A 13,660-nucleotide genomic window follows, 5' to 3' on the forward strand; every position below is an offset into this window, starting at 1 on the left:
AACTGAACAAGAATCTCACTACTTCTACACGTCAGTGTCCTCCTCATTATTTCCAGAAGCCTTTGTGCTGTCTTCACAATTTTGGCTATGTGTTCCCTAAATTTCAGATCCTTATCCACTGTCACCCCAGATCTCTTATTTCTTCCACCTCCAACAATATATCCTCACCAAGCATAAATTCTGCATCCCATCTTTGTTTTCCAAATTTTAAAACCTTACATTTAGCAACATTGAACTCGCACCCCCATTTCCATGCCCAATCACTCAATTTATTCAAGTCTTCTTGCAAGGCCCCAACATCTTCACTACTCTTCATGGTTCAGCCCAACTTTGCATCATCTGCAAACAACAGAATATCTCCATCCAAATCTTCACCTTTATCATTAATATACAAGTTAAACAGTAATGGCCCTAAAACAGACCCCTGAGGCACTCCACTAGTGACTTTCCTTTTCCTGGATATCGCTCCCCCATACACAACTTGTTGATACCTATCAGATAGCTAGTCTCCAATCCAATGCACTAATCTAATATCCAACTCCATCTGCTCTAGTTTGACTATCAATTTATCATGAGATACTCTATCAAAAGCTTTTGCGAAATCCAAGTATGTGCATCCTTCTCCTCTGTCCAAGGAAGCAGTCACTTTATTGTAATAAGTAAGTAGATTACTAAAACATGACCTTCCTTTAGCAAATCCATGCTGTCCATCAAAGATAATACCATTGTTGTCAGCCGAATTCTGAATCCTAGTTCTCACAAGCTTCTCCAACAACTTAACAACAACACCTGACACACAGATAGGCTTATAGTTTGATTCTTGAGTTTGATCACCTCCTTTATGAAGTGGCACAATCTTGCTGTCCTTCCACTCCTTAGGGACTTGATCGAGTGCAAGACTCGTGTTAAAAAATATGTCAAGACAGCTATCAACTCCCTGGCACATTCCTTCAGAATACGTGGGACTTGATAATCAAGTCCCACAGCCTTATTAACAGCTAATTTACTCAACTCCCCATACACCTCTTGCTCACCTACAGTCAGTCTCTCCTCTCCGTCATCTACTGCTCTCAATCTCTCCATGAAGTCACATGCACAAGATTGAAAGACCTTTATGAACTGCTCATTAAGTATCTCCACCACACATTCTGCAACAGCTGTCTTTATACCATTTTCTCCTATCAATGTCATCCTTCCATAATCATTCTTTCTTATATAGTTAATAATAGTTAATAAAGATAATGTAGAAACCTTTGCATGATAATTTAACTAGACTCACATTATGGTAAAAGGATATTGGCTGTCAGTTTAATGTGGCAAATTGTAAGGTTATGCACTTTAGGATGAAAAGATTACCAAGTATGCATAATATAAGGATTAAACTGGGCTGTAGGAATTGATAATGTTAGAGATTGCTGGACTGTGAGATGATATTCATAGGACACATTGCAGTAGCAGCTAAAATGGCTTATAGGGTTACAGAAGAATACACTGACAAGCAGAAATAAGGCCTTGATATGGCTCTAACTGGATAATAGTGCAGAGATCTGATCTCCTGGGTTCCTTAGGGATGAGGAAGAGGTAAACAGGATCCAGAAGCATAATATCTAGGAGAGAGAGAGAGACTAAGTTACTTAGATTTTTATTGGATAGATACAAAGGAAATTTTTCAGTACATTAGTGGTGTGGAAGGGGAGAGCCAGTGCTTAGCCTTAGAAATTGAGCTATCATGGACATGAAGGACCAGATTTTTTTTTACTTAGGATGAATGAATGAATGAATGGAATGGGTTTTGAGAGTTAGTGAAATGAGTTCAAATCATCATCATATGACAACTATTGTGTGAATGTTTAGGATCTCCCTCACTGAGTCTGCATACTCTGTGGAGATGGCTTCACAATGATAATAATAATAGTAATGATGATAATAAGAAATCCTAATTGGATGAAAGTGTGACAGAGAAAGAGAATTCAAAAGTCAGGTAAATTATGCATGTGTGACTTTGCTCAAACTGTTTTTTTTATATATATTTTGTTTGTTTGTTTGTTAAAGTATGTGTTTTAAATCTCATAATATTGTATTCTTTGTTTTGTACTATATATTTTATTTATCAGGTTCTTCATGTTATTTTTTTTTTGTTTTTCAGAATGTGCAGTTTTCTCAAATCAAGAAAAGAAACATTATAACTTTACAGAGGTAAGAAACTTGATTAAACAGGAAACTGAAGAAGCAAAAAAGAGTGGAGGTTTTTCATCATCTCCGATCTCTCTCAAAATTTACTCACCACATGGTAAATAATAATGTTTGATTAATCTGATAACCATTGTTTTGTGAAATAGTTGAAATTTATTTTACATGCTAAAATAGTCACTTATTAATTCACATGAATATAGCAATATCATTACCTCATAATCTGGTTTACAAAAGTACAACTCAATTTTACCAGTCTTTTAACCCTTATAATCTACCAACATGTTTGAAGAAATTTATTATTATTATTATTCTTCTACAAAGACTCAAGAATTGTAGAGATCTATTTAAATGTTACTTTGTTTTATGTTATAAATTTAATGGAATTAAACATTAGCTTAATGACTATAGTGGATATGGTTGAGTTTGGCTATTGTGTGCATGTGTTGGTTGAATGTGGTCTCAACAATATTTCTATGCTTTCTTAGCTAATTGCTAAAATTCATAATCTCCACAACATGATGACTATACTAATGTAGTACGTGTGTGGTAAGAGAAAACAGTTAAAACTCCAAAGAAATATAACCTTCATGCAACTTTCAAACCCTACATCACATTTGTTAGGTCTTTTCTAGAGAGCTAACAAACCTTGTGTAGGGTTTGAAAGGTGCACTCTTTCTCTTAGCTACTCTTTCAGAAATCAACCTCATTCCCCTCTCTCTGTAGTTTCAAAAAGCTTTTATCTATTACTTGCCTTTTATGGACACACTGTAAGAACCAACATCCACTTATAAGAGCACAAAAATAGAAAGACTACAACTGCTGTATGAAATTTTATATTATTATTTATATGAGCACTGTATGGAGTCAAATGACTCATCACAGGAGATGAGTCATTTGACTCATCTCCTGTGATGAGTCAATTCCTACTCATTCTATTAACGCATACTTATCATACATCTCCTTAAACCTGTTCACTGTTGGGGCTCACAACTGCCTCCTGGCAATCCATTCCACTCATTCACCACCCTCCAAGTAAAAAACTTAGTCTGCACACCCTTACTAACTACACTCGTAGACAGCTTCCAAGTGTGAACCCTTGTTTTTCTCCCCCCCCCACACACACACCTCTCAGGGATTGAAAAATTCTTCTGTATCAATCTTATAGATTGCTTTTAGTAACTTATAAGTTATCATATCCCCCCACTCCTCTGCCTGTCAGCTAAACTCTGCAACCCAAACACCCTCAATCTATCCTTATAGGGAACATTCCACAGACCTGTCACCAGCTTGATCACTCTTCTAGGAATTCTCTCCACCACCTCCCCATCCCCCAAGAAATGCAGGTGATCATATCTGTGCATAACATTCTCAACATGGAATCATAGCCTTATAAAGAGGGATAATAACCTTCCTATCTTTATATGTCAATGTGTTCTTCAGCATCCAAGTAATCCTCTGAGTTATTTTGCTTGCTCTTGCAGTATGACCTCTGAATTTTAAATCTTTATCCACCATTGCCCCCAGATCGCAAGATTCATCAATTTCCTGTAAACTAGTACCATCAATATGATACAAAGTGTATCATCTTTTCATCTTGAAATGAACACATACTTATCATACATTTCCTTAAACCTGTTTATATTTTTCCTTATTTTACAATATTGAATTGACAACCATTGTGCTTTGCCCACACTGCCAATTTATTTAAATAATCCTGTAAGATATCTACGTCACCTTTATCAACTATTGCCTTCCCTAGTTTTGCATCATTAGCAAAAAAACTGAATATCCCCACCCCCCCTTCAAAATTTCTGCTATATCATTAATGTACAAATTTAAAGAGTAGTTGTCCTAGTACAGAGCCACAAGTCGCCCTCATTCACCTTGATTTCACTCCACTATACACCATCCTCCGATGTCTATCGGCCAACCCCTTCCCATCCATGCCACCAAATTCATATTTATTCTCATTTGCTCTAACTTATGTAATAGTTTCCCATGCGGTCACTCTGTCAAATGTCTTTGCAAAGGCCAGCAGTATCATGATATAGCCATTTCCTTTATCCAGTTCTGCTGTCACCTTATTATAAAATGTGAACACATTACTGATACAGAACCTATCTTTTACAAAGCCATACTTCCTCCTATAGACCATCATATTCCTGTCCATCCATTAATGAGTTTTACTTTTAATCAACTTTTCCAATACTTTATATACTTTAAACTTTATAATGAATATATATACATATATTCTTATTTCTTATTCTATTTTTTAGATAATAAGAACAAAGTTACCTAGAAAAGTTAAATTATTACTTTCATATAAAATTCAGTTAAATCATTGACCACTGAAAATCCCATCTAAATATTCCTCATATCCTATTCCTCATATCAAAACACTAATAATATCTATCTAAGATATTATTAGTGTTTTGACCTCCTTTGTTAAAGACTCATTGCAGGAGGTACACACATAGCTTAGCAAACCTGCAAACTCATTCAATGTCTTGGCATTTATTACACTCTCAGGTATTGCATTCCATTCACCAACCACTCTCCAAAGAATCTGCTCCTTGCTCACTCCCTTCTTGCCCTGGATGGTTTTGACCTTTATTGTGGTCTCATCACTGGAAGCCAGATCCAGGAAGATATATAAAATTGAATTAAATGAAGTTGAATTAATGCAAAGTGAATTCTTGGATCTGGCTTTCACTGATGAGATCACAATGAAGGTTGAAACTGGCCTGGATAGGGGCAATTTCCATAATGCATAGTGATATACATTTCTGAAAGGTGTGTTTTGGATTATGAAATTCTGAGGCAAATGATATGAAGTCAATAGTTTCTACATATAGTTAGCCTAGTCATGAAGATATGTCACATACAAACTTTGTTTACTTATGCTTGAATAAAAGATGAAACAATGATATAATTTCTTGTCAAGTTTAATAATATTTAATAATCAAATTTAATATACTTTCTTACTAAGGGAAAAAGTTTCACTTGGTAAGAAAGTAAATTTGTTAATGTGTTTGTGAAATAAATTACCTCAATACAAAGATATAATTATTATTCAGGCCTCCATGGAGTCAAAAGACTCATTGTGGGAGGTCCTTCCTTAAAGTCTGTCAAGACTCATCAAGGGGAGGTCCCCCCTAAGAAACACAGTCTACCATACCACTCCTTAAACTCATTGACCGTTCCCGCTCTCACCATTCCATCAGGCAATGTATTCCACAGTTCAACCACCCTCCATGCAAAGAAACCACTCCTCACCCTCTTGCTCACAGTTTCCTTTCGTAACTTCCAGGGATGTCCTCTTGTCATCACTCCTTCCCGCTGTTCAACCAAGTGAAAGAACTCCCCAGTGTCAACCCTTCTCAATCATATCACCTCTTCTTCTTCTATCCACCAAACTCTGCAGTCCACATTCCCTCAGCCGATCCTCATAACCAAAACTGTACAGTCCTGAAACCATCTTTGTCATTCGTCTTTGTACCTTTTCCACAGTTAATTTATCCCCTTCAAATCCTGGGGACCAAATCTGAGAACAATAGTCTAAGTGTGGTCTGATCAGAGACTTATACAATGGAATGATAACAAATGCATAATTCACAAATAATTAGTTTATTGTACAAATATTATGAGAAGGACACTGCAGATCAGTGTCCTTCTCATAATTGCAGCAATCCTCTGTGTTACCTTCACCACCTTTGTAATATGTCCCCTAAATTTCAGGTTTCTATCAATCATCAACCCTAGATCCCATCCCATCGATGTTTCCCAAACCTCAAGACCTTACATTGTGCTGCATTAAACTGATACCCCATTCATTTGCCCATCTATCTAGCTTATTCAAATCCTCTTGCAGGGCTACCACATCTGTACTATTACTAATTACAAATGCGTAATTCACAACTAATTAGTTTATTGTATAAATATTGTGATATGAACTGTGCAAGCAAATTAATCTTCTACATTATGGGTGATTTTAACTATGGAGATATAGTGTGAAAAGAGAAAGCATGCAAGAGAAGAGATAGAGAATTTACTTACTGAGGGAAAACTTTCTTAGGCAGCAGCTTATGGAAGGAACTTGTGGTTCTAGAATATTAGATCTGGTAATAGCATCTAAGAATGTGACTGTAAACAAGGTAAATGCCAGCAAAGGTTGGTCAATTGGTAGAGCCTCTGCTACTAATGGCTTACACAAAAAAGTTAAGCAAGTTAGAGCATTGTTAGTAGCTGGAAGGTGATCAATCTTTTGATGCTGTTGATATGCTTTCCCTTGATGACTCCCTGGAGGTGTCACATAATGATAATAATAATAACAAATGTTTTGTTTCCAATTGGTGAGAGTGATCACGGAGTTTTGTTATGTGAGAATGCATCTGACAATGTATGTGACAGTAATAAAGGAGGTGATCAAACTCAAGAATCAAGCTATAAGCCTATTTGTGTGTCAGGTGTTGTAGTTAAGTTGTTGGAGAAACTTGCAAGAACTAGGATCCAGAGTTGGGTTGATAACAACAGTATTATCTTTGATGGACAGCATGGATTTGCTAAAGGGAGGTCATGTTTTAATAATCTACTTACTTATTACAATAAAGTGACTGCTTCCTTGGACAAAGGAAAAGGATACACAGTAATATACTTGGATTTCGCAAAGGCTTTTGATAGAGTACCACATGATAGTTTGATAGTCATACTAGAGCATATGGGGTTGGATATTAGATTGGTCCATTGAATTGGAGACTGGCTATCTGATAGGTATCAGCAAGTTGTGTATGGGGGAGCGATATCCAGGACAAGGAAAGTCACCAGTGGAGTGCCTCCGGGGTCTGTTTTAGGGCCATTACTGTTTAACTTGTATATTAATGATATAGGTAAAGATTTGGATGGAGATATTCAATTGTTTGCAGATGATGCAAAGTTGGGCTGAACCATAAAGAGTAGCGAAGATGTTGTGGCCTTGCAAGAAGACTTGAATAAATTGAGTGATTGGGCATGGAAATGGGGATGCAAGTTCAATGTTGTTAAATGTAAGGTTTTAAAATTTTGAAAACAATGATGGAATGCAGACTTTATGCTTGGTGAGGATATAATGTTGGAGGTGGAAGAAATAAGAGATCTGGGGGTGATAGTGGATAACGATCTGAAATTTAGGGAACACATAGCCAAAATTGTGAAGACAACACAAAGGCTTCTGGGAATGATGAGGAGGACACTGACTTGTAGAACTAGGGAGATTCTTGTTCCATTGTATAAGGCTTTGATTAGGCCAGACATGGACTATTGTGCCCAGATTTGGTCACCTGGTTTTCAGAAGGCCGAAAAGATGTTGGAAAGGGTCCAAAGGCAATTGACTAAGGTAGTATCTGACCTCTGGAATGTCAAGTATGAGGAAAGATTAAGAAGGTGTAATTTGCAGAGTCTGGTGGACAGGAGGAAGAGGGGGATATATGATACTGACCTACAAGTTGGTAAGAGGTTGTTCTAGGATAAATGCTGGAGTAGTTCTACAGAAAATCGTGGTAGATCAGGCGGAACCAGAAGTCATCCCTGGAAACTGTATAAAGAGGGCGTGAAAATCGGAGTGAAAGGCAGGTTTTTTTCATGCAGAGTTGTAAATGATTGGAATGCCTTGCCTGAGAGTGTGGTGTGTGCAAGGAGTTTAAATGTGTTCAAGGCACGGTATGATGAGCTGTGTGTGTTAAAAGGACCTCCCAGATGAATCTTTGACGCCATGAGGTCTTGGTGTAGTAATAATAATAATAATAATAATAACTATCTTAAACAGCATGTAATGTGATCGATCAAGGTTTTAGAGTGATGGATTTGAGGACATCTATACAGTGCTTTATTAACACTGCTGCCAGTTCATGAAAATGATAACGAAGTACTGGTTTCGGAGGTGATGAAACAGGTGGGTGATTATGATGAGCTTTGTAGGCAAATATCATTAATAAATTGGATTAATGAGCTATGCTGAAATGATGTTGACAAAGCATGGGAATTTATAAGTCAGTATCTAACACAAGTATTGAATAACTGCATACTAAAAGTTAAGTAAATAGAGTAGGAGTGAAATGCATGAACAGTTCAAGCAAGCAAACAGTATTGGATAAAAAGAAGTTATGAAGAAGTTATGAATAGAAGACAGCCAGTAGATGATGAATGTGTGAGGAGTATCAAGTGCAGACTTGAAAGATGACATGCATGGTAAATTAAAAAAAAAAAAGAAGTGCAGTGTGAAAGATTGGCCACTCAGGCCAAGGATACTTCAAGGGAATTCTTCTGCTATATAACAAGTAATCTTCCAAAGGAAGAATAATTATGGCAAGGTGACACTGGTGGTAGCAGAGTAACCATTGCAAAGGATGTAGTGGAATTATTTAACGAGCACTTTATTAGCATGTTTCTCAGCCATTATTTAATAATCAATCCCCAAAAGATTTTTTTGGTTAATTTTTTTTTAATCACCTGTAACAAAATTTAGAAGTTATCCTTCATTGTTACTATTTTTATTCAATGAGTTTCCTGTGCCTAGTACTTTTTGATTAAATTCTTAATGTTTAGTTTAATATTAAATAGCTTAATTCTAAATTCTTCTCTTGAATGTTATGTCAAATTCTTTCTTTCTTTTTTTAAGATTTTTTTTCACTAAAATAAAATCACTTTCAACAATATAAGATGGTGGAAATTTTAGAAAATCTTTTAGAACAACCCAGAAGTAACCATTTTAGAGCACATTATTGAATAAAGCAATTTAGTTATTTTTAATCTCTACAAATCAGTCAGTCCACCTTTTTTGGAATTATATTTGCATTCATCATTACATTTTAATTCAGTTAGTTCTTAAATTTCTTCATCAGCAGATTTAGCATTGTAAATAAATAGATTAATGTCGATGGAATAAGAATGAGTTGAAGCATATTAGTGGAATGGTAGTTGTAGCTGGTAAGCTGAATTAATAAAATCCAAGCTGGATGTACACTCAGCGAGGCAAAACATTATAACCACCTATATAACAACATATTGGGCCTCCTTTTTCTGAAATAGCTGCTCATATCCACCTTCGACTAGGATTCCTGAGGTATTCTAGACCAAGTAGACAGAAGAATGTCTCAAATATCAGTAACTGAGTGAGGCTGTGGCACCAACCAGCAGATTCTGTATTTTGCATGATCCCACAAATGCTCAATTGGATTCAAATCTGGAGAACCAGGAATTAAGCAGCTTGTAGGAGTCCAGGTCCATTAAACCATAATTATTACCATGTGAGGCAGTACCTGATTCAGAAGAATCTCTAAGTAAGAATTAGTAGGTTCTCGCATTCAGTAGGAATGCGAGAACCTACTGATATCCAAGAGAACAGTGTCCTTCCAGAATACTGCTACCTATGGCATATATTCCCCCCCCATTTTTTAATAAGTCAAGTTTGGATAAGTTTTTTTTTTATAAAATAAAAAATATTCTATTTTTGTTCAGTATGTGGCTACTCGCTAGCTAGCAAAATCTACTTGCCACAGGCTAGTAATTAAAACGTAAATTTCTTGTTATTATATCACTTATTATAAATACTTATTGATTTCAGTCCTGTTCCAACTTCACCTTGAATTCAGAAACAGAATTTTAACAATAACAATTCAGTTTGTTTATTCATGCATTCTCACTTTATAACTGCAGAATTTGCACTTCTTTTTTGTCCATAGTTCATTAATCTCATTTTGTTTATTTAATTATCACTTGCTATTTCCATTTCTTATGCTAATAATTTAAGACTTCTTCTAGAAGAAATAATAAGGTATTAAACTATACATGGAGTTAGTTGATCGTGAGGGAAGTGTTGTGGCTATGTGTAAGAAGAGCTTTGGATTAAGATAAGTTATTCTTGAAATAATTAATTGTATATGAGTATTTGTTTTAGTAAGAGCTACTATAAAAGTTGTGCTCTACTAGTATTATTAGTATGTGGGATATTTTGCCTAAACTTAATTAAGAATTCATTGTTATTAGAGTAGTAACCAGCAGAGGAAACATGGGGGGTGGCTTTGTTATTCCATGACTTTAACTTAGACTTCAGTCGTTTTGTTAAGTGTGAGGTGTGGAAGATTTGCGCGAAGACCTGAATGAGGCCTTCGCGCAAATCTTCCACAAAATGATAGAAAATCAGTAAAAAAGAAAACGAGTGATTTGAAAACCATAATGGATGGTAAAAAGGATGAAAGTGAGGTGAAAGTGGCAGAAGAAAACGAAATTGAGAGAATGAATGAAACTAGAAATAGTGTGATGCAAGGATTTGAAAGAAAAAAATCAAAAGTTGGATGCATGGACCAAAAGTATGAGAGTGAAAGTGTGAAGAGGGGGTTGAGAGTTAGAAAATTAGAAAGATTGAATGATAGAGAGAATGTAAACGCGAGAGTCGTAAGTTGAATTGGATTGGATGAGGCAAGAGATGAAATGAGTGTGGAACGAAATTAAGAAAATGGCACGCAAGACGAATGAGTGGCATTGTATGGTGACTCCATTATTAAACATGTGTTGGATAATAGGATGCACAAGGTATGTTTTCCAGGTGGTAAAATGAATAGAGTGATTGGGGCATTGGATATGAGGAGGGAGCGAGCAAAGGAGTTGATGGTTTTAATAGGTATGAATGATTTGATAGAGGACAAAGAGCACATCAGAATGGATATCAGAAGGCTGCTTAGACAGATAAAAGAGAATAGTGTGACAGGAAGAGTAGTGAATGTATTCTCTAGGTATGACTGTGGTGAGATGAGGCAGAGAGCAAGGATTATGAATGATATGTTGGCTGAAATGTGTCAGGAGAGCGGAGTACAGTTTGTTAATGTGTGGAATGAGTTTGAAGGATGAAGTGGACTATATGGGTGTGATGGACTGCATTGTAGTTGGTTGGTATGAGTCGCTTGGAGAGACTGCTGCTGGAAAGTAGAGAAGTGAGTAGAGAGAATGAATCAGATCAAGTGGGAAGTGACGTGGAAAGCAGGAGAGTAAGACAGGAGAGATTGAAGAAGTGGTTATGAATGGAGGAAGTGAGTGGCATAAGTATATAAAATGAGAGAATGGGTGTGCAAGAGGAACAGGGAAACATGAAGGTTGGATATTAGATTAGTGCATTGGATCGGAGACTGGCTATCTGATAGGTATCAACAAGTTGTGTATGGGGGAGCAATATCCAGGAAAAGGAAAGTCACTAGTGGAGTGCCTCAGGGGCCTGTTTTAGGGCCATTACTGTTTAACTTGTATATTAATGATTTGGATGGAGATATTCAGTTGTTTGCGGATGAACCATGAAGAGTAGAGAAGATGTTGTGGCCTTACAAGGACTTGAATAAATTGAGTGATTGGGCACGGGAATGGTTATGCGAGTTCAATGTTGCAAAATGTAAGGTTTTAAAATTTTGAAAACAAAGATGGGATGTAGAATTTATGCTTGGTGAGAATATATTGTTGGAGGTGGAGGAAATAAGAGATCTGGAAGTGATAGTGGATAAAGATCTGAAATTTAGGGGACACATAGCCAAAATCGTTAAGACAACACAAAGGCTTCTGGGAATGATGTGGAGGACACTGACTTGTAGAAGTAGGGAGATTCTTGTTCCGTTGTATAAGGCTTTGATTAGGTCACACATGGACTATTGTGTTCAGATTTGGTCACTTGGTTTTCAGAAGGATGAAGAGATGTTGGAAAAGGTTCAAAGGCGACTGACTAAGTTAGTTTCTAACCTCTGGAATGTTGAGTATGAGGAAAAATTGAGAAGATGTAATTTGCAGAGTCTGGCAGACAGGAGGAAGAGGATGTGATAGAGACCTACAAGTTACTAAGGGATTGTTATAGGATCAGTGCTGGAGAAGTTCTACAGAAAATAGTAGGTGATTGAGGGAGAACCAAAGGTCATCCCTGGAAACTGTATAAAGAGGGTGTGAGTAGGGACTTGAGAAGGGTTTTTTTTTCGTGCAGTGTTGTAAATGATTGGAATGCCTTTCCTGAGATTGTGGTGTCTGCAAGGAGTTTGAGTGTGTTTAAGACACTGTATGATGAGCTGTGTGTATGTGTGTGATAAAAGGACCTCCTAGATGAGTCTTTGACTCCATGAGGTCTTGGGGTAATAATAATATTTATTTATTTGTTAATTTATTTTTGAATGGTATATATTGTTTTATACTTACCATTTAGCAAACATCTCTCTAATAATTAATTAATTACTAGATTTAATTGAAACATACTAACAAGCTGCACTTTTAATTGCAATCTAAGCCTTTTTTTTTTCATCACAGCAGAAATAAAAAATTAATATGTACTTTCTGATTGATGCAAAACTTTTAATTTTACTTAACAGACAAAATTTTATTTCTTTGCAGTTCTGGAATTAACACTGGTTGATCTTCCGGGACTTATAAAGAACCCTACTCGTGATCAGCCTGATTCAATTGTTCCTCTAGTACACGATATGGTAGAAAGTTATATTGCAAAAAAAAATTCACTGATCTTAGCTGTATCACCAGCCAATCAAGATTTAGCAACATCTGATGCTCTGAACATGGCTAGAAAAGTTGATCCAAATGGTATATATCATTTCATATATATGTATTTTATGTGATGTCATATATGTAATATCTGTTCAAGACATGGACTAATTATTACTTTACCATGTTCTAACATAAAGATATGCAGAACTTCATATAAAGAGAAAACACTGTGAATAAGGCAAGTCCTATTGACTCTGTTATTGTTGTTAGTAATACAATGAGCAGCCACTTTATCAGGAACATCTAATTTTTCTACATGGGGAGGTGGTCCTAATATAGTGGCCATCCAGTATATATTCATGCTGGTCATTCAAATACGATAATATAATATATAGATATTTTTACTTAAATTAAGGTGATATTAAATCCCACATAGTTTTAAAACCGAATAAGAAACTCAAAGATGTAACTTAATGGTTGCACCTGTTTGGATAACTCGTTTGCTGAGTATTTAAGTTCTTTTCGCTATACACTTTGGTATTAGGTCTAGCTACTCACCGATGAAGCCTCAAAAAAGGCTGAAACCGGTCTGGGTAGTGACCTCCCTCTATAATGTAATAACAGCATACATTTCCTAGGAAATGTGTTTTTACATTATGGAAAATACCTAAGAATAGCGATCTGAACTTCCTCCTTTGCAACGAGTCGTCCGGTATTGTACTATGTACTAGGATCACTTGCATTTACTAATGCTAGTGTCGCCGATACTTTATAGTTGTCTATATTCGGCAAGAAACTCTCTGATTCCAATCTTTGAGTTTCTTAATTCGGTTTTAAAACTATGTGGGATTTAATATCCCCTTAATTTAAGTAATGTTTTCATTGCTGAAATGAAGCTTATTAGCTCTTTATACTTAAGTTAGATATTTTTAAATATCTTGGACGTGAAATATCATATGAAGGAGAAAAA

General features: G+C 36.0%; 1 protein-coding gene across 1 annotated transcript in view; it reads left to right on the forward strand.

The window, feature by feature from the left end:
• LOC150093744 (dynamin-1-like) overlaps positions 1-13,660 on the forward strand; it is a 300,405-nt gene that overhangs the window by 45,121 nt on the left and 241,624 nt on the right. The window contains exons 4-5 of the mRNA XM_090412966.1: positions 2,147-2,290; positions 12,583-12,786. Of these exons, the coding sequence (XP_090269092.1) occupies positions 2,147-2,290; positions 12,583-12,786 (348 nt within the window). The remainder of the gene's footprint in view (positions 1-2,146; positions 2,291-12,582; positions 12,787-13,660) is intronic.

The sequence above is a fragment of the Typopeltis vanoorti genome, chromosome 23 (genome assembly GCF_054136105.1).
Source record: "Typopeltis vanoorti isolate ZY-2024b chromosome 23, IOZ_Tvanoo_1.0, whole genome shotgun sequence".
In the NCBI taxonomy this organism is placed as follows: domain Eukaryota; kingdom Metazoa; phylum Arthropoda; class Arachnida; order Uropygi; family Thelyphonidae; genus Typopeltis; species Typopeltis vanoorti.